The sequence below is a fragment of the Pristiophorus japonicus genome, chromosome 6 (assembly GCF_044704955.1).
Source record: "Pristiophorus japonicus isolate sPriJap1 chromosome 6, sPriJap1.hap1, whole genome shotgun sequence".
NCBI classification, from domain to species: Eukaryota; Metazoa; Chordata; class Chondrichthyes; family Pristiophoridae; genus Pristiophorus; species Pristiophorus japonicus.
This window is the reverse complement of record NC_091982.1, coordinates 39,869,176-39,889,738: the sequence shown is the minus strand read 5'-3', so window position 1 is coordinate 39,889,738 and position 20,563 is coordinate 39,869,176. Positions and strand designations below refer to the sequence as shown.

The following is a 20,563-nucleotide window of genomic DNA, read 5'->3' as shown; positions in this document are numbered from 1 at the left end:
ATGTTTAAACATGCAACCAAATTCAGACAGTGTCGAAAGAGTTGTATGTGCTAACGCACATTATAAGATTGTCTGTAAATGCAATGTACTATTTATAAGTTTTGTATTTTAAGCTTTCAAAAAATGAATATACTAAAAGTTTTGCATTAAATGAGATAATACAGCATTGACCAAAAGACAACAGAGTTGGACAATGAATGGCAATCCCTGAAATAAATCAGGGTAAAACTCTCCTAATAAGCTCAGTTGGTAACTGCACTCTCTATTGTGAAACTGAGCTATGCAAATCAAGAAAGTCTCAGGTTCCGTCTCTAGTCTGCGTGGAGTTAACTAATCTGTGCAAGGGCAGGGACAAGGATACTGCATTGCCTTAAACACCTGAGCTATTGGAGAAATAATTTAAAAAACCATCAAGGATGCCATCACTAGATTGCTATGTAGCCAACCTTCAAGAAAGTGTGCATATATTGATTACAGATGAAGAATGGATCAAGTTCCCAGGGTCAAATATCCTATTAACATTCAGTATCTAGATTGGCACAAAGAACAGCCATTGGGTGATGTACAAGAGGCAACCAGGAACCATGCCTATGTCCCCCAGGACAAGTCAATGCCTTCAGAAGGCAGCAACTGAGAAAAAGGAATAAAATGCATCTCAAAAAGAGAAATCTAGTACTTTATAGTTCAACCAAACTCCAAGACATTCTGTTAAGATTATGAAAGTTAGTGTTGTGAAACTGCTTCAGGATCAAGCGGAACAGCTGAGTGATGAAAAACTAAATATGGATATTTGTAATTGAATTAACTGATCAAAAAATGATATGGTCATTGTTATAGTCAGCTAATGTGCTTGGAAACTGATTGCCATGTTTAAAAGTCTTTAACTCAAACCACTGAGAAAACCATGTATATAAAGTTTCTATTTGCCAATATGAAGTTCACACACTCCACCCATAGGGTTATACCCCACTCTAATCAGAGAGCTTTGGTATTCATCAAAACAGCCACCGCGGAGGCTGAGGCATCCAAAGTGTGTGCAGGAGTAACACTATTATTAAACTAGTTAAAACAGCGCAGTCTAGTAACACAAATGAGCTTCCTGCTACAACCATGGTCATTCTTCTTGTTAGGGCACTGGCTTGCAGGGTTACTGGCTCACAGTCTGCAGCAGGTCTAGCTTCCAGGATTAGTGAGCCTGGCCAATCAAGGGAGTCAAGGGTTATGGGAGCTGGCAGGGAAGTGGAGTTCAAGCCAGGATCAGATCAGCCATGATTTTATTAAATGACGGAGCAGACTCGAGGGGCCAAATGGCCTACTCCTGCTCCTATTTCTTATGTTCTTATGATCATCAACAGCACTTTGGAAGACTGAAGACCTGTGTGATTCAGCTATTGGATTGGTGTCTTCCACAAAATGCAGACTTGGTTTTGAATGTTCATTACAAGGCATGAGATTTTGGGAGATCTCCCAACCCCAGGGACTCAAATACTCTACCTAGCCCCCAGCCCCTCCAGGAGAGCAGTCACTAGTGATCAAACAACTGCACAGGTACAGGAGTTTCTCACAAGCAACATGGTGAGCAGCACAACATGCAAACAAATGCAAGTGTTTTGCCACCTCCTACACACAATCATACCCCATGAACAGTGGTTCCTCTAGTTGGAACTACAATAGTTCAGCAGCAGCCACTTGCCTCTCTGCAATCCAATCATGAAAGGCATGGAGCTCAGGATATAGAAGCATTTGTTCTTATACCCAGCCTCAGCCTTTCAGATGAGATGTTAAACCGAGGCCCCGTCTGCTCTCAGGTGGATGTAAAAGATTCTATTTGAAGAAGAGCAGGAGTTATCCCCAGTGTCCTGGCCAATATTTATCCCTCAACCAACATCACTATAAACAGATGATCTGGTCATTATCACATTGCTGATTGTGGGAGCTTGCTGTGCACAAGACATCTTTTCTTTCTCCAGGTACCTCTTTTCACGAGATGCTATTAAAGCCTTAGGTTTCCTTACCAAGTATACAATAAAACTTTACCATTCACACATTGGAAGGACCTGCACTGGGCAACTTGCAATGTTTCAGCCACCACAATGTTCTAAATGTCCAAATACAGTGCCACATTCCAGACTCATTCATTAATTCTTAATCCCTGTTCTTACAAAAAGGCATGGCTGCTGTGAGGCAGACTCCCTCCAAGATATTTAAATTGGTGTAGGCTGCAGCTTCCCCTCCCTCTCGAACAGTATCCTGTTTAGGCATCAGCCTTGGCTTAGTGGTAGCACTCTCACCGAGTCAGAAGGTTCAAACCTCACTCCAGAGACTAAAGCCCATAATCTAGGCTGGCACTTCAGCGTAGTACTGAGGGAGTGCTGCATTGTCAGAGATGCAGTCTTTTGGATAAAGCATTAAACCAAGGCTCTGTCTAACCTCCAAGTGGATGTAAACGATTCCACAACACTATTCGAAGAAGTGGAGAGTTCTTTCCATAGTCCTGGCCAATATTTATCCCTGAAGCAAAACTTTAAAAAACCCAGATGGTCTGGTCATTTATTTCATTGCTGTTTGTGGGGCCTTGTTGAGCGCAAACTGGCTGCTATGTTTCCCTACATTATAACTGTGACTACACTTCAAAAAGTACTACATTTTCTGTAAAGTACTTTGGAATGTTCGGAGGTTGTGAAAGGTGCTATATAAATACAAATGATTTCTTTCTTCTTTTGCCACAAGCTCATCGCACATTTTAGTCATGGATCTCACATGGGCCCAAGAAAGCTTTTGTTTGGTATGCCCTGTAGTTTTGAAAGATGAAGGAAGATTGTTTGGACATATCTTATGTCACTGAAGATTAAAAGATCAAATTGCTCTTTTCCCCAGCTCCATGCTGTCCCAAGGATTTGTGTTGGCATCCATCAGGAATCCTAGGTACAGATATGAAACAAATGGGACAGAAACCTGGAAAGATCCTGTCTTGAACTGTGCAAAGTTCTAATATCACTTGAGTATCTACAACATATGCAACAGTTTATCTCATTCAATATAGCGAGTCGAGCACATCCAATCCCCAGATACATGTGGCAAACAACACCGTATCATCTGCAAAAAGATGACATGTCCAGATAGACATTCTAAGGCCATCCCACATGAAGCCACTCAACACAGCACTGAAAGACATTAAAAAGGATAAGTCGTCTTTTTAGGGAGATAGTAAATGGAGGCTCACCTGAACCTATTGCACAAATCTTAAGATGGCATATATACCCCAAATAAAATTCACTCCCACAGTTTCCAATTTCTTCATGAAAGCAAAGTCAAAATAACCATGTACTTTATCTGTGAGTGGAGGGGGTGGATGGGAGGTAAAAAAAAAGCATCAACAATGCTATGAATTTTCAGTCCCACTCAACTCTTTACAAGCACAAGACTTTTCAAATTGGAGATAACAACTGGTGATAGGCAATGCAGCCATAATGAAGGATTACAGCTAGGGAAGGAGGGAAAGGAGATCTCCAATCTTTTAAACACGCTAGAGTCAAAATTACACTTAAAGCCTAACAGATTTTAATGCTTGAAAGCTGTGCATCCTTCATTAGGTTCCCACAAAACCTTGTCTCAGCCTGCCATCCATCCAACAGTGTACACATGTGATGGGATTCAAAAATAATGTCGTTTTGTAGTTATAGTGAACAAAATTAGAATGAATAAAAACAGAAAATACTGCAAATCTCAGCGGGTCAGGCAGCATCTGTGGAGAGAAAACAGAATTAACGTTTCGGGTCAATGAACCTTCGTCAGAACAAAACCTGCATTGGCTACCAAAGCCTCCAAATGATAAAAGCGAAACAAAGAGAAAAATCTGGTTTTAGGTTAACGACAATCTCCCACAAACTTCCTCCATCATTTTAAAGTTACAGCATATACAAGAAACCTCTCGTTTGACAAAATAAAATGACCCATAATCAGAAAACAATTACTAAAAGAAAACACATGAAAATTGTTACTTACCTTGAGAAAATACAGCTATCAGGATTCCATTTGGAAGTCTATTAATAATACCAGTTTAGAATAAAAAAGACTAATGGAATTGAATATTTATAAAGGCAACTTAATATCAAATTGCCAACTGTTGCAAAGTGATGAGCGAATTCAGAAGTAGGTGGAGCAAGCAAAGAAGACCAACTTCACAACAATACCAAGTGCACAAAAGAAAAAATAGTAATCTGATGTTCAGAGTGCTCCCAGACAGCACAGAGAGCGTGTGCATTCCATACCAGCCAAATAAAGACTACTTGCATGGATTACTCAGTGGTTTTGAACTGCTGCATGGTGATGGGTTTCTGCGCATGGCAAAAAAATCATCTGGTTTATCTTTCTTGTTTTGCTAGAAAAATGGAGACAAAAAAGGGCAAAATACAACAAAAGAAATCAGGTGTCCATGCACATTATTTTACATAATTTAATTTATGAGAGTCTTAAACCAGGTTTGCTGACGGAAAAACAACACACTAGGCAAGTTGTGTTGAAACAGGTGGATGGAAGTGAAGTTTTATCTTCTACCTGCTGTTTCAAGAAACTACCCTGCAAAATCAGGACGGTTTTATAATTTAGCAGAAATAAACATATTTTATTCATCTAAATTTGGATACAAGTATACTGTTCCCTATTCATTGTCCCCAAAAAATGATCAAAGGCTACGCAACTAGCTTCCTACTTGTGGGAGGACGCTGCACTCAGGACAGATCAGAGTGCCTTTGCGGGTTGATGGTTTGGAAGCGACGAACACAGAGTCTTAGTCAGGAACAAGCGGAGGCCAAGCGCAAACAGCGGAAGGAGCGCACGATAACCCAAGCACCCCACCCGTCCCTCCAACCACCATCTGCCCCACCTGTGATGTAAACTGTAGGCCCCGCATCGGACTCATCAGTCACCGGAGAACTCATTTTTAGGGTGGAAGCAAGTCATTCTTGACTTCAAGGGACAGCCTGAGAGTGAGAGCGAGAGAGCGAGTTTATTTAGCAAATCTGTTAAAGCACCAAGTTAAGGATACATCACTAAAATCTAAATGGCAACACCAACAGTACAGCTGCTGTGTGCCAGGTCATTTGTTACACCCTCACCAAAATATTTAATAATTGTGCGCTAGGAATAGTATGGTAAGGAGAGTGGTGGCTGGAAATGAAGCTGCAGTCTTCTCAGCCAGTATTGCTTTCCTCCCATTACTCCCCCATCTCATTTTTGTTCAATGTCCCGCTCATAGTTGCTCAACTCTCCAGCATTTTTTCCCCTCTCTCCTACCTTCGGCTCTTTGTGTTCAGATTATTTCCCATTCTAGTTTTAATTCTGCTCTTGATTTCTCTCCACATTCTATTCTGTATTTTCTCAACAACTGTAGATTGCTTTACAATTATTTGGGTTCAGTCATGCTGCCACAACATTGATCAGGTGTGTGGATGACGCACCTTATAGGGTAGTGAATCATGTACGGACTCTGCCTAGAGCAGAGAAATATCAAGCAGTCCAGGAATCCTTCCTGGCGGCTCGTATAACAGGTCCTCTTTCACAAACTTCACAACACAATCCCGCAGAGGGAGGGAGGGCTTAATGCCACTGAACAAATACCTGTACACTATTATTTTCCCCAGAGAAAGTGACCCAACAGTTAAATTACTGTCCAGATATGTAAAACTAGGCAGTCGGTGTATCCTCTTTTACATGCTGCATTGATAATATCTACCATTACTCCATCACTATGAAATCCAGTGTACAATTTCTCTTCGAAAAAGCTAAAATGAAAAATGTTTTAAACCTGGACTGTTAATTATTAAATGCTTACCAGTTTTTCCATTTCAAAATGTAATCGGTTTGATTGTAATACTTGGTCCCTTAAAATAAATGTGATGAAAACATTGTAGCTCCTTAGAAAAAAAGAATCAAAACAGCTTTCAAATACAACAATGCAGATTTGAGTGTGTGTCAATATAGGTGAACAAACATTTTACAAGGTAATAACTTACTACGGTTGCAAATATTGCCAAAGTTTTAGATTTTTTTTTAAATGGAATGAGCACTGTTGTCTTTTATTTACAACATGGACACAAAAAACAGAATTTTCCCACCCTCTCAAAAAAAAAGATAAAAATCAATCTCAAAAAGTAATTTCATTGGCAGGCTTTCTTTTTCCTCTGAAGTTTGAGACATCCACAGCTACATCAGACAGACTTGCCTATTTTCCCCAGAGTCCAAGCTGCTCAAGCTTACAATGAGAATATTGTCTCTTTTAAAACTAGCAGCTCACCCTCCCCCACATAAACACAAGAGTCTTTCTGTGCAGGAACATAAAACTTGGATGGTATCTGACCACAAATACAAACTAGAACAGATTGGGAAGGAATTTCTGTGTAGAGTACAAAGCTAAACGCCACCTTCAACAGGAACCAGATTCATTCAAATGGTCACATAATTCTGAAAAGAAAATACCTTTATCCTTACTGGCCAATGTTTTAGTCCATTCTTATTACAATTTTATGGCTTTATAATACTAGCCAGAAGCTGCCTAGGGAACACTGCAGAATTTCCACTGCCATAAAACGATGAAAGACAAACAAACACTTATGTTCCTGCCAGTCTTTTCAAGTCAAAAGGGGAAATATAACCAGTAGTCTGGTAGATAATACTGGGACTGAAATAAAGAACGAGAGCATGTTAGCATTTCAATAGAATGACACCAGTCCACTGGACTCACGGTCATTAGCCCACGTACAATTTTACTGATCTAGTGGAAATACCAACTCTGTTTTTATTCCATGGTAGAATTGACTTGAATTGCTCTGGAGCAGGCTTGGAAAACCAAATGTACTGAAGAGAATAAAGTTCAATCAGTAGCACATGCTTTAGCCCATTTACCTGGCAGCTTCTTTAATCTCATTCCAACTCATCAGATCTGGCCGAAGCCAAACTCAAAAATAATTGACGGAACTAGAGATGACAAATTACCCTCCTTTTCTTGGCTTTAGGACTCTAGCTTAAATGTTGATGCTTTTGTTTTCTATCAAAAGACTCAAATGTATAATGTTTCTAAAATACCATATTTCATAAGAATTATTTTTGAATCAATCTGTAGACTATTTGGGCTGGATTTTCAGCTTTTTGCCACCTCTGTTTTCGCCCCGGAGGGAGTAGTAATGGCGGCGGAAAGCATTTATGGGCGACGGCCAGCTTCCAGTGCCCTGCCGGGGCACTCGATGCGGGGTTTACAGGGGCGTGGAGAGGCGAGCCAGTGTGCAATGCCCCTGGTTGCGACACCGGCTCGAAATTTGTTTCGTGCCCAATCCATAGCGCCCCGTAGCTCGCCCTAGTGGGACCGCCCGTGAAAGCTGGCGCTTCAAGCTGTACCAGCCGCAGTGAGGGAAATGGGATTGTTTTTTATTTTTGTGATTTATGTTGATGTGGCATCAGTAAGGTATTGGGAATGTTTTTGGTGGGTTTTTTCCCATGGAAGCCTCTTTTAGGGTGCTCCGAGGCCTACTGTTTAGTTTGGAATTTTCAGTTGCTCAGCCGGCCTAGTGTCCTAAAAAGGTGTGGAACGCATCCCTTAGCGCTCCGCTCCACACACAGGGCCCAGCTGGTGAATTTTGCAGTTGGAGACACAAACCATTGCCCGGCGCAAAATTTATCGCTCCACCTGGATTAACGCCACCACAGAGGCGCGACCGAATTTCCATCCCCTTAGGTTTTAGTCTGCAGAACAGTGACTCCAAATGGTTAACACAACTAAAGATGATTAATCTTTACCTTACTGTACACACAGGAACTCTTATGGCTACACAGACAACACTATTGAATTCAAGATATGCAGACTTACCAATCTACCTTTAAATTTACACACATCCTGAAGTCCAATATCCATACATTTCCAGCAAGCTCTTGTGCTGGTTACATAACTAACAGCTGCAAGCCTGTTTACAGTCTCTGTACTGGGGTCTCAAGTTTCAATTCCAGCTGTGGCCAAGCTGATGCCCATATTTTTCTTATGTACTTGAAAAGGCTGAACAGAGTCCAGGGGTAGTGAACAAAGTCACTTTTGAAATATTAGAATCCTCACCTCCTCCAATCAGCTTTTCGATTTTTAGTTTTGGGTGCAAAACATTTTTCATTTTACAATTAAACGAGAAAAAAAACAAACACTACAATTCTTTATTTTTTTTTTATTACTGAGAAATCTTTGAAGATCCCAAGGCAAGGCTGCAGAAAAGAGAGAATGTGGGAATCCAGGATATGGGAAAGCCTAGCTTGTAAAGTTTGTAGATTATAGACAAATGGTAAAACTGAGGCACAAGAGTTCTACAGTTCGGAGATTTTGGGAACAAATGAGTTGGGGTAGGAGTTTGCAGTCAGTTTTTAATTCCAACAAACTTTTTCCACGTACCTATAGTTCCTACGAACGCAAGAGTGCTGGGATATAGGAGCAGTATTCAGTCTTGGGACAGAATTAGGCTTCATAGAGAGGTTATGAGTCGTCACGATGAAAAGAGGAAAGAAACTGAAGATTCTTGGGAGTTATCAGAACTGATACGACATTTTTACAGGAGTAAACTTTCAACAGCTTCATTCAGACCACTTATCAAATTACAGTCAAACTATTGACAGCATTTCCATTGCTGGTCAGTTTTGTAAGGACTGCTCTGCCCATGGCATAGTACAAGAATCTGCCAGTGTGTCTTATTTAATATAAAAATATATGCACATACATTGTCTGTCTGGTACATTACACTCCATTATAGGCAAATTTCTTGCAGTTGATTAGTTTCAAATAAAGACCATTGTTGGCTCAGATTTCTTGCAGTCATTTGGAATGTATACAAACTTCCCCACCGACAAAAAATGCATTGCTAACATGTAATTGGGAGTAATTTCCAACCTCACTGTCTGGGGAGTAATGAGGCGGAATGGATTGCCTACCCATATAGAACTCATCCGATTTTCATACAACTGATTTTATATACTGGCCCGAGACTTAACTTCTATTTATATAGCACCTTTAACATAGCAAAACGTCCTAGGACCTTTCACAAGATTATAAGACAAAAATATGGCACCAAGCCACACAACAAGAAATTAGGGCAAATGACCAAAAGCTTGGTCAGAGGTAGGTTTTAAGGATCGTCTTAAAGGAGGGAAGAGAGGTAGAGAGGTTTAGGGAGGGAGTTCCAGAGCTTAGGGATCAAGCAGCTGAAGGCACAGCCACCAATGGTTGAGCGATTATAATCAGGGATGCTCAAGAGGACAGAATTTGGGGCGCGCAGATATCTCGGGGGAGGGGGGGGGGGGGGTTGTGAGCTGAAGGAGATTACAGATAGGGAGGGGAAAGGCCATGGAGGGATTTGAAAAAAAAAACTTAAAAAGATATAGAAAGCCAAATGTCATCATGGATTGCAGCCTAATTGCCAGGTGATGTGCTATGAAAAATATTTTTGTCTCCTCTTCCACGGCAAATTTGCAATACAGGGTATTGGCTTAAGATGCAAGTACCTTTTATTAGTTCGTTCTTCCCTTCTCTCTCCTAAAAAAACCTTTTTTCTGAACAATTAAAGAAAATATTATGTTGTTTTTCCTTATTTCTCAGTCATGGGTCATTAACAAAGCACTACATCAGGGAGGTTCTAACCCCTCTCCCCCAATGTGTCTGCAATGACAAGGACCTTGGACTGGTGGTCGTTTGCCATGGTCTAAAACATCTCAAACATTTCTCTGGACCCAGAAAGAGAGGGGCATTTCTCCAAAGCCAGCCAGCGCCCGATTGCTGCCCCAAAAAACACTAAGGCTGGTAAAATTATCGCCGGCGAAAATTTCCCGAACAAAAAAAATCTGCCCAGCGAAAAATATGGACCGTACCTCAATCTGGATGAAAAAGTGCAATGTAGGCTAGATTGGACAGTGCCTAAAGAAAATGGTCGATAAATTAAAACATTTATAAAAATTTACCCCAAGGCTGCGAGAACATTTTTTTCTTCCAAAAAACCTAACTTAAAAAAAAAATATTTTTTTTATTCCTAACACACTTAAATCAAATCACTCCAACAGATTTTGAAAATAAATAGTAAAAAAGCAATCCGCTGATCCTCGTAGGCGGTTTTTTTTAAAGTTCATATACTTACCGACGTGTCACCGCTCAGTCAAAAATCACGCCAGGGCTATCATGCCAGCGGTCCGCTCCCCAGCGGGACTTCGAAACTGCCGACGTATATCAGGTAGAAAATTACCACTCACAATGGCCAATACCCGGAATTCCAGCCCATCGACACAGAGATAGTGAGCAACAGAGACGCAGAGACAGGGAGAAACAGAAATCTCAGCCAAGTCATTGTTTAGTGACTGGCATGAATGTGCACCAAAGAACTAAGCTACACTTTGATAATGGAATATATTTGGTGAAGTGAAACAAGATCGAACAAGTGTCTAAGACAGCAATTCCAAACTTTTCCATGTGGGGGACACCCTGCAAATAAACAAACTCCCGCTAACACCCACTTCTAACCTCCAAAAGACAGGGTCAGCTATCCAAAAGAAAACAAACAGTGCCATCACTGCAGGTGGCATTTACAAGCAGTACACAGCAACAGAATCACACAGATACAAAAATCAGATGTCCTCACAGACTTCCTGAGATCCCCTTGTCGACCTATTTAGAGTCCATGTACCCTAACTCAAAAACCTAGTTTATGTCAATAAAATATGTCCACACTCATGCAAAACTGTGCAGTTAGATGCAAAGCAACCTTGCCTTTGTAAATAACTACATTCCACTTCAAACAAAAACACATACCTGGAAATGGTCCACTAGAATTGTGTATAATGTGAAGCCATCTAAATCCTTATTCTATTTTATAAAATTCCAATGGCATTCTAGTTCCCAATCATTAACTGTGCAGCCTCCCATTTATCTAGTTTTTAAATTTCAGCATGGGAAGATAGCAATGCAGTTTAGAAGTCTATCATGTGGGATAAATGTGATTTACTCAACATTTTCTGTTTTGGGTTAGTGAACTGCTGAATGAATAACAGATAATGCTGGAAATACTCAGCAGGTCAGGCAGCATCTGTGAAGAGAGAAAGTGTTAACGTTTCAGAGCGATGACCCTTCATCAGAACACAAAGTATTCTTCACCAAAGTGTTGACTGAGAATGTGAACTGGTTCAAAGGTGGTATCCTCCATTGAGATTATGAATAGACCAATTTTAGAGAGACTCTAATAAATCTTTATGTTCATTTTGTTTGTTATTGCTCACTCTTACATAGAAACATAGAAAATAGGTGCAGGAGTAGGCCATCCGGTCCTTCGAGCCTGCACCACCATTCAATAAGATCATGGCTGATCATTCCTTCAGTACCCCTTTCCTGCTTTCTCCCCATAACTTGATCCCTTTAGCCGCAAGGGGCATATCTAACTCTCTCTTGAATATATTTAACGAACTGGCATCAACAACTCTCTGCGGTAGGGAATTCCATAGGTTAACAATTCTGAGTGAAGAAGTTCCGCCTCATCTCAGTCCTAAATGGCTTACCCCTTATCCTAAGACTAGATCCCCTGGTTCTGGACTTCCCCAACATCGGGAACATTCTTCCTGCATCGAACCTGTCCAATCCCGTCAGAATTTTATATGTTTCTATGAGATCCGCTCTCATCCTTCTAAACTCCAGTGAATTCAGGCCCAGTCAATCCAGTCTCTCCTCATATGACAGTCTTGCCATCCCAGGAATCAGTCTGGTGAACCGCCGCTGCACTCCCTCAATAGCAAGAAAGTCCTTCCTCAGATTAGGAGACCAAAATTGAACACTGGAGGGTCTTCATCCCGAACACTGACCCTTTCTTCTCCCTATCCCCAGAAAGGCTGGCAGACCCATTCCACATTGCTAGCTCAAACAGAAAGTAGGAGCTACAGTTAAATTGGAGTTATTGAAATCCACACTAAGGACAGAGAGCTACATAGTACCCAGTATAAAGATATAGTGCTGCTCTCGAGCCTGCATTGAGTTTCATTAAAGAACTGTAAAAGGCCAAGGACAGAGAGATCAGGGTGGGGTAGAGAATAAAAGCGGCAAGCAATAGAGGTCAGGGTCACACTTGTAAACAGAATGGGGGGGGGGGGGCAGGTGCAGAAGCCTGAGAAATGGGTTAGCCCCAGTCAAGGCTCCTGTCTGCCACAGTGCAGAGGAAATCATCAGCTGAGGAAAAAGGACATTTCGAAAGCCCTGGTGTGGAATGTGGCATCACGAAGGAAAATGCGAGAGAGAGAAACTGGGAGAAGGGAATGGGAACCTTATAGTAAATGGTGTGGGACGAAATTTACTCCAGGGGTTGTGGGAGTCGGTGGATTAACAATAGAGGTCAGTACAAAGCCCATTCCCAGGGATGGGATGAGAAGCAGATGGATCATATAAAATGTAATGGAGAGGTTTAAATTTTAAGCAAAATTCATTAAATTCTCTAGTATCCAGCCACACAGCTACTATAATCATTTATGGTGAAAACCGGTGTGAATAATTGCTACTTTACAGACAAAAGAAAATTTCTCATTAAAGGCATTTGAAGAATCAATTAATAGTCAAAAGAAAAAAGACTGGCATTTATATAGTGCATTTCACCACCTCAGGACATCCCAAAGCGCTTTCCAGCCAATGAAGTACTTTTGAAGTGTAGTCAGTGTTGTAATGTAGGAAACACAGCAGCCAATTTGCACATAGCAAGCTCCCACAAACTGCAATGTGATAATGACCAGATTATCTGTTTTTTGTGATGTTGAGCAAGGGATAAATATTGGCCAGGACACCGGGGATAACTCCCCTGCTCTTCTAAATAGTGCCGTGGGATTTCGGTTTAACGTCTCACCTGAAAAACAGCACTTTCGATGGTGCAGCACTCCCTTGGTATTGCACTGGAGTATCAGCCTAGAGTTTTGTGCTCAAGTCTTAGACCCCAATTTTCCCGAATCAAAAATTATGGCATCCACTCACCTGTACGCACATTTCTTTGAGCACCCGGGGTGGGGGCGCGCTAGTTTCCGGTAAAGGAAACTGACTGTCGCGCCGGCGCTACCAGTCCATCTCGAGGGACAGTGCTAACAGTGTGCGCCTAAAATGCACTGCACATGCGTTAAAAAAAAAAGAACTTAATGCGCATGTGTTGCGCATGCGCAGAAAAAATAAGGACCTTTGGCCGGGGATAGCAGCGGGTCGAGTTGGCTGCATAGAAGAATTGGAAAAAGCTGCCCAGGGTGTTTTTTGAAGGATACCTCCTGCTGATGTGCTGATTTTGGCTGCCGTTTGCAACAAGGCGGCTTCTTATTGGAGTATTGCACTTTTGGAGTATCTTTGGAAATTTTTAGCGACTTGGAACTTCGATGGAAAAGGTGAGTGGTGAAGATTTCTGTTTAATTTGCCTGCCTGCAGTTTCCTCAATGAAGAAGGAGCATTAAATGTAAGTTTTCTTTTAGCGGAATTATTTTCAAAATGTATTAAGTTGATAGAAAATAGCCAGGGAGGCCCTACGGCCGGGGATAGGAGCTGGCCAGCACCGATTCCTTTAAGTGTAGTTAAGGCTTTTTCCAATGGTGTTGCATGTGTCTTTGCGTGGTTTCAATTTAAATAAAACAGTATTGGGGAAAGTGGCCTTATGGCCAGAAAAGGCACGTAAACTGCTTTTTAACATACACCAGCGCCAGAATTGTGGCGCCAAACATTCTGGCGCTGGTAGTCAGTGCCGGTGCCCCAACACTAGGGAAACTTTTAACAGACCTTCAACGCCGGGGGGCGGGGGGAAAGGAAAAAAAAAAGAAAAGAAAAAAATCGCTGGCCGTAGGAGCCTTAGAGTGGGACTTGATAGTTAAGGCTATCAATATGAATACATGGGGCTCATTAGACATTAAGATTCAAGAGGAATCCTGGACTTTTAAAAGCAATTACGAAAATCCATCTAAAAGTTGTGTGCCTTAGCAAACATCTATCAAACTTCTGACATCACATTACAGATGCAGTACAAGTGTCATTCCTGCTGGTTTTCTTGGGGATGAACCAGACATTTACAACCAGGTGCCAATTCACAAAGAAACAATTACCATCTAATTGGCCTGAAGCTGTGCCTACTTACTGCAATCAATCTGGTGACCTTGAAGGGATGTGTCAGAATACATACAGCTCCACCTTAGCAGAATAATAAATTGCACATTAAATAGTATAATGTTTCTGTCCTTATAAAACAGCATATACTCCACCTTACCATCAGCAAGGAAATCCATCAGCACTTTGCAATTAAATAATATGCAAAATATACCTAACTTTGGGATGAGTCTTCCACAGAGTGGCGTGGTACAGGTTTCTGCTTGTGACACAATGTTCCACTTCTGTGGATAGGCATTGGAAAGTAAAGATTTACTGTCCGTTTGCCTTTGAAAAAGGCTATTAAATCAACCAGGTGGACACAGCCAGAGAGGCGCTGCTGCTGAACTGGAGCCTACAGATCTAACCATATCCATTGTTGACTGACCACTCCAAATAAGAATACTTTATATTACTGCAATAACTCAACCAGCATTAGAAAAAAAGATTATTCCCCAAGCATGACTTTAATCAGAGGCAAGATGCTAATAATTCTAATCTGCTGCTCACAATATTCTACATTTAAAAGATTACACACATCAATATTGGTCACAAATATTTTGACTCCCCTGATGGCTCAGTGGGTAAAAACACCATGTGATGTGGTCGTACAGCAATTAGATCGAGGTAAGGCAGATCGCTCCTGGTGTCTCCCAGTTAGCTGATCTCAGCCAGGCCAACAGTGAGGGCAGTACAACTGGCCTCTATCACTCGACCAGGGATTTTTAGGAAAAATTGGGCACATTTTCTGCTCCTGAGTAGTGTCCAGCGATGATGCTGAAAAGTGCACAGCTTGACTGAGGGCATGATCAGGCTCAACTGCAACTCCCTCCCATGAATAGTCTGTTGTCACTATCCAGAATCTCAGATAATGACTATTGGGTGAGATTCTGGAGGACTGCTGCTGATTGTGTAGCCATATCTAGCATGTCAATTTTGGATGATGTGGGTCTCACTTTTAGTATAGAATGCACCAAAAACAGGTAAATCTCATCTTCCAAATATTTGGCAGTGTGAAATTAAACTATTGGAAATAGAAGACAAAGAAAGCAGTGAACATACAGGCTGGCCCACAGCTCCCGGAACTCTGCAGCAGCCAAATCTTAGATTAACCTATCTACAATTTAATGCTATGATATTCCTTTAAAATTTTTACATAAGTATTTGTTGGCATTTTTAAGACAGATTTAGACTATTAACATGCTTGCCAGAGCACACAGATTAAAGATGATTGGCAAAAGATCCAAAGGCAACATAAGGAAAAACTTTTTTTTTTTTACACAGCGTGGTTAGAATCTGGAATACACTGCCTGAAAGGGTGGTGGAGGCAGATTCAAGTGTGGCTTTCAAAAGGGAATTAAGTAAATACCTGAAGGAAAATAAATTGCTGGGCTCTTGGAGAGCTGGCACAGGTTCGACAGGCCCAACCCTAAATCCTATTGTGCTGCACCACTTCTAGAAGTGTATAATTCTATGCTAACAAGTTATCATTGGCAACATGGAGCAAGTGGACAATTGATGTCTGCACTAATGGCTACTATTAGCATAAACACAAGATCAAATCGGTGCATTAGAAATTAAGGATCTGATCTAAATGTTGTATGTACAGGCAACTATTGTAACTCCCTTGAGACTTACATTTTCAGTTTGACATCACCCAAACCACTTGATGATATCACGGCCCTGTAATTAGATGCATTGTTCCACATTTAATCATGGGGTGGTGGGGAGAAAGGAAAGTAGAGAGTGATGCAGTTATTTATAAAGACTAACCTGGTCCTATTTTCGGCCAATATTTATTCCTCAACCAACATCGCTACAACAGATTATCTGGTCATTATCACATTGCTGTTTGTGGGAGCTTGCTGTGTGCAAATTGGCTGTCGCGTTTCCTACAATACAACAGTGACTACACTTCAAAACTACTTAATTGGCTGCAAAACACTTTGGGACGTCCGGTGGTCATGAAAGGTGCGATATAAATGCAAGTCTTTTTTTTCACTACCATTCAAACCCTCTCGAGGGTGACAAAACCAGCAGATAGGCTGAGAAAGTGTACTCGAGATACCAGTTTGCAAATTTTCTCGTGCTTGTTAAAGCTACCATGCCCATAAATCTATGTACAACTGTTCTTCAATTGTAATGCAGTGTGCGGATCCTTTATCAATAAGAGCTTCAGTAATTAAAACAAACAGTAATTCTTAATTTATGCTCTTGAACCAAATCCTAGAATTTGAGAATTCAAAATCAACACCACATGCTCCCCCATCTCAAAAGTTGAATTCTTACCTTCCAACCAGCTGAACTGTTGCTATCTCCTTTGTCCTTGAAGTAAGGCACTGATTTGACCATCCAATCATAAATCTGAGACAGGGTCAGCCTCTTGTCAGGAGAACTCTCAATTGCTTTGGTGATAAGGTCTGCATAAGATTGATGGCCCCATGCATTTCTCCTAGAGGAGCTCTTCCTCTGAGCACTTGCTGCACCAGCTTGGGAACTGACCTCTGCATTCAGACCAGTTTCACTCTCTGATTTTACAGCAGTAGAATCAGAAACATCCTGCTTTTCTTCTTCGGTGGGGGTTCCTGAGGCAGAGTCCTCCTGCTTGACAGTTGTCAGATCTGGTCTTGGCAAAGGCCAGGTGCAGGATCTGGGGCGGCTCTGTGGTTCAAAGTCTGGGTCGATCTCAGCCTGCGATGCTTCATCAGCCATAATTGACAAAAGTTTTACAAACGGAAATATCCAAGTTCAGTCACAAAGATGGCTATTTTCTTTTCTTAAATAAAAAGCCGTGACTCCTGCCCTACAAAATGCAGTCTCCAATTCAGTCAAATCTTTCCAACATCTTCAATAAAAACGAATTTGTATCTTTATTAAAAAAAAGAAAAAAAAATCCAGGTGTTGTCCCAGTTATTTGCAAAGTCAAGGTTATAGCAAGTACATACCCAATATGCTGGTACTTTTCAAGCAATTATAACTTTGATTTCAAATTAAGGTCAGGTTCAGTTCCAGATAATAAAGACCAAGTAATTCCATCCAGGAACAAAACTGGCATCCACTGTAATATGTTCTGACGTGTCCTTTCCAGTATTTACATGCTCTGTATTCAACGTACAATTACATTTAAACACTTTGCATCTTTCCTATGATGGATCATCTGATTAGATTTTTATTTGAAAACATAATACTGCAAGGTCTTAAAACGCTAGTAGAATCAGAGTTTAATTATTTAAAAATGTTGATAGCTACGTTCACGAAATTATTTTTAATCTTATGCATCAACCTCAAGAGGTGATCTTCAATAACAATGCGAAACAAAAAAAAACTTGCTTCAACCGGGACGGGGGGGATAATTGTAGTCAGCAACTTCGTTTTAAGTTGCATCAGAATTCACAAAATCGTTGTAATTCCAAAAAGCTTAGTTTTCTTCCTGTAATAAATGAGTATATCCCAAATGGTGCGTTTTCTGCCAGTAACGTAAGGAATACAGAATCTTTAATTTGATGTAAAAAGGAGTAAAGTAAAAAGAATTCAGCAGTTGTGAAAACGAATTCCTATATTCTGTTTCTGCACGTTTAAGAACTCGGTCAGATACTTCACGTTTTCTGTACTAAAATATACAGGGTTAAAAAATAAAAAGTTTTTAGACAAACAAAAGAAGAAAAACCAATCTGCATAAATCCTTGAATCGGTCAATAATCTGGGTTGAAGAAGCGTTAAAACCGTCGTCAATCCTCAAGGAGCCACTGGAAGTAGCGGCCCGTGGGTTCCCTTTTCTTCTTTACTCACTCACTCGTTCGCTCAGTCCCGGTCGGGCTCCCGTTGCAGGCCCCGGCCACAAGGCGCCTCCACTCCAACCTACCATCTTGACGACGAGGACGGAAAATCGCCGCAAATCCCCCAAGCTGTGCCTTCGGCAACTTTACTGCCAGCTCCGAGTCGCCAACCGGATACCTCGGCCGCAGCCTCCTCCACCGGGACCGCCGTCAAACTTCATTGAAGTGCTTCTACCTCAAGACGCGGGATGGCTGTCTGGATCCCCCTTAAAAAATATATATTTTTTTCCCTTTTCACCTTTTTCTCTGTTTGGACCCGTTTCGCTTCTTTTGACGTGCATTCATCGCGTAGTGCACATCACCGTCTGACGTGCTGGGGGAAGCAAAATGGCGGCGATCCGCCGAGGCACGACGGGAGTTGTAGGCCTTTCGAACCCATTCTCCCAGCCTTCGAGCAGGACGTCACCAGCCGGCGGGACTACATTTCCCAGAATGCACTAAGGTCCGACGACTACAATCACCACAACAGCAGCAGCAGTTTACATTCATGCGGCGCCTTTAACGTCGTAAAAACGTCTCAAGGAACGTAATCAGACAGCGTTGTCGTTAATCTGTTTCTTTTATTCGCCCCGTTGCCATCTTGCCGGTAAATTTAATCATTAATATTCTATTTTTGGACGGGATTAGAATATCAGATGTCCTATCACTCCCCCCATCTCTCAACGTAAAGCCGATTGGAAGTGCCACGGCGCTGGAGCTGACGCCAGCCAGGTGCGGGCTGCCGCGTTGCCCACTGGGAGTTGTAGTCCTGAAACCCAGCTTGTTCGGCACGTTACAGGGCTGTGGCCGCAGCAAAGGACTACAGCTCCCGGAAGACACTGGAACTTGCAGCTTTTTAAATATATAAAAAAATGTCTTCTACGTCGACCTCCTAATTACAAGTCGAGCAAAACGTGCTTTGGTTTATGATTGACAGGTCAACAAATGGTTCCAATATTTTGGGAAGCAACGTTTCAACACAGAATGGCAACAAAGCACGTCAGCCAATAAGAAGCAGATGGTGGCTGTCACTCAAATTAAAGAGAGACAATGGTGCAACATGTGGCAGCGAATCCATGTTATTCACAATGTTACTAGCTTGTAACGTTTCTAGCTGTCATTCTTGTAGAGGAGTAAGTTTACTGGTAGTCTCATTATTTAAATGCCAATATAAATAAAAACAGCAGCCTTAATAAAGGTGGGCAAAATGATATGTTTGCTTGACAGCATGTTCCCCTCAGGCAAAGCGTTTTATACTGAAATGCCATAGAGAGGATTTAAGCACATAATCTGGACGAACACTCCACTGCAATATTGAAGGGGTGCTGCATGCTGGAAGTCCCCTCATTTGAATAACAACGTCTGCTTGTCTTTGTGGTTCACAAGGCAGCATTCCTCAACAGCATAAAACATTTAAGAACTGGTCATTCAGCTCACTGCAGTTTGTGGGTTCTTGTTTTTCACAAAATGACAGATGTATTAGCCTACCTAACAGTCATTACTCTTTAAAATAATTGAATGTGAGGAATTTCTGTCAGATACATGTTACTATATTAATGCAATTTTTTTGTTTTATTGCTTCATGTGTGAAGCAAAATTCAAAGATGCAGAAATTGTCTTGTGACAATTTGGGAGACTCCAGTATTTTATATGACCATAGATCTGTAGGGTAAATGTGTTTTTAGAAATAGCCAGAGTTAAGATGAAGGTTATCTTTGTCATGTATCCTACATAGCTACTGTTGGTACTGTCACAAGGTGTGCCACCAGAGGGCACAGCAGTGGGAAACTTATAGGTTACCTGTACAGGTGTGCCTGGCCTAGTATAAAAGGCAGGCCACCAGGTGTGATCCTTACTCTGGAGTTAGCAAATAAAGGACTAAGGTCACTACAATTCAAGTACAACACACTGCCTCGTGGAGCCTTTATTAGAGCACCTAAGGACACAACAATCTTTCCCTACATTACAACAACGGCTCCACTTCAAAAGTGTTTTGTTTTGGTCGTGAAAGGTGCTATATAAATGCAAATTCTTCTATTAAACTTTCAAATAAAGACTGAACTGCAATTTGCATGGTCGGTTTTTGACACATAGATTAACCAGGGGGCAGAAGCTTGGTTCTCGGTACTGAAATTCTGGTTATTTGTTGATACCAAGATTGCGAATCAGACATAGGAGTAGTTTCAATTGCTGGCAAGTGTCAAAGTATGTGAGCTTACAGATGACTGCATTATCATGATTGACTTTACAAACAAAAGAGCTTTATTCTAAGAGAAATCGGGTGACAAAAGCCATCAGAAGGCCAAGAACATAGGAACATGAAGTGTGTTCAGGAGAACTTTCTTGATCAGTATGTTTCTGGCCCAACGAGAGAGGAGGCATTGCTGGTACTGGTTCTGAGAATGATGTAGGTCAAGTGGAGAAAGTGTCAGTCAGTGAACATTTAGGGAACAGTGATCATAGTATCATAAGGTTTAGATTAGCTATGGAAAACTACAGAGAGCAATCTAGAATAAAAATGTTTCATCATAGGCAGTCCCTTGAAATTGAGGAAAACTTGTTTCTATTCTAAAAGTGAGTTCTTAGGTGACTGAAC

General features: G+C 41.3%; 1 protein-coding gene and 1 long non-coding RNA gene across 3 annotated transcripts in view; one reads left to right on the top strand and one right to left on the bottom strand.

Annotated features, from left to right (window-relative positions):
- Nucleotides 1-18,310, bottom strand: part of LOC139265628 (forkhead box protein O1-like) — a 59,659-nt gene extending 41,349 nt beyond the window's left edge. For both annotated transcript variants that reach the window (XM_070882784.1, XM_070882785.1), the window contains exon 1: nucleotides 16,442-18,310. In XM_070882784.1, the coding sequence (XP_070738885.1) occupies nucleotides 16,442-16,864 (423 nt within the window). In that variant the 5' untranslated portion in view covers nucleotides 16,865-18,310. The remainder of the gene's footprint in view (nucleotides 1-16,441) is intronic.
- Nucleotides 17,972-19,871, top strand: LOC139265629 (uncharacterized). The gene is made up of 2 exons (XR_011593595.1): nucleotides 17,972-18,574; nucleotides 18,905-19,871. It is a non-coding gene; the product is annotated as an uncharacterized lncRNA (long non-coding RNA).
- The last annotated feature ends 692 nt before the right edge of the window (nucleotides 19,872-20,563 follow it).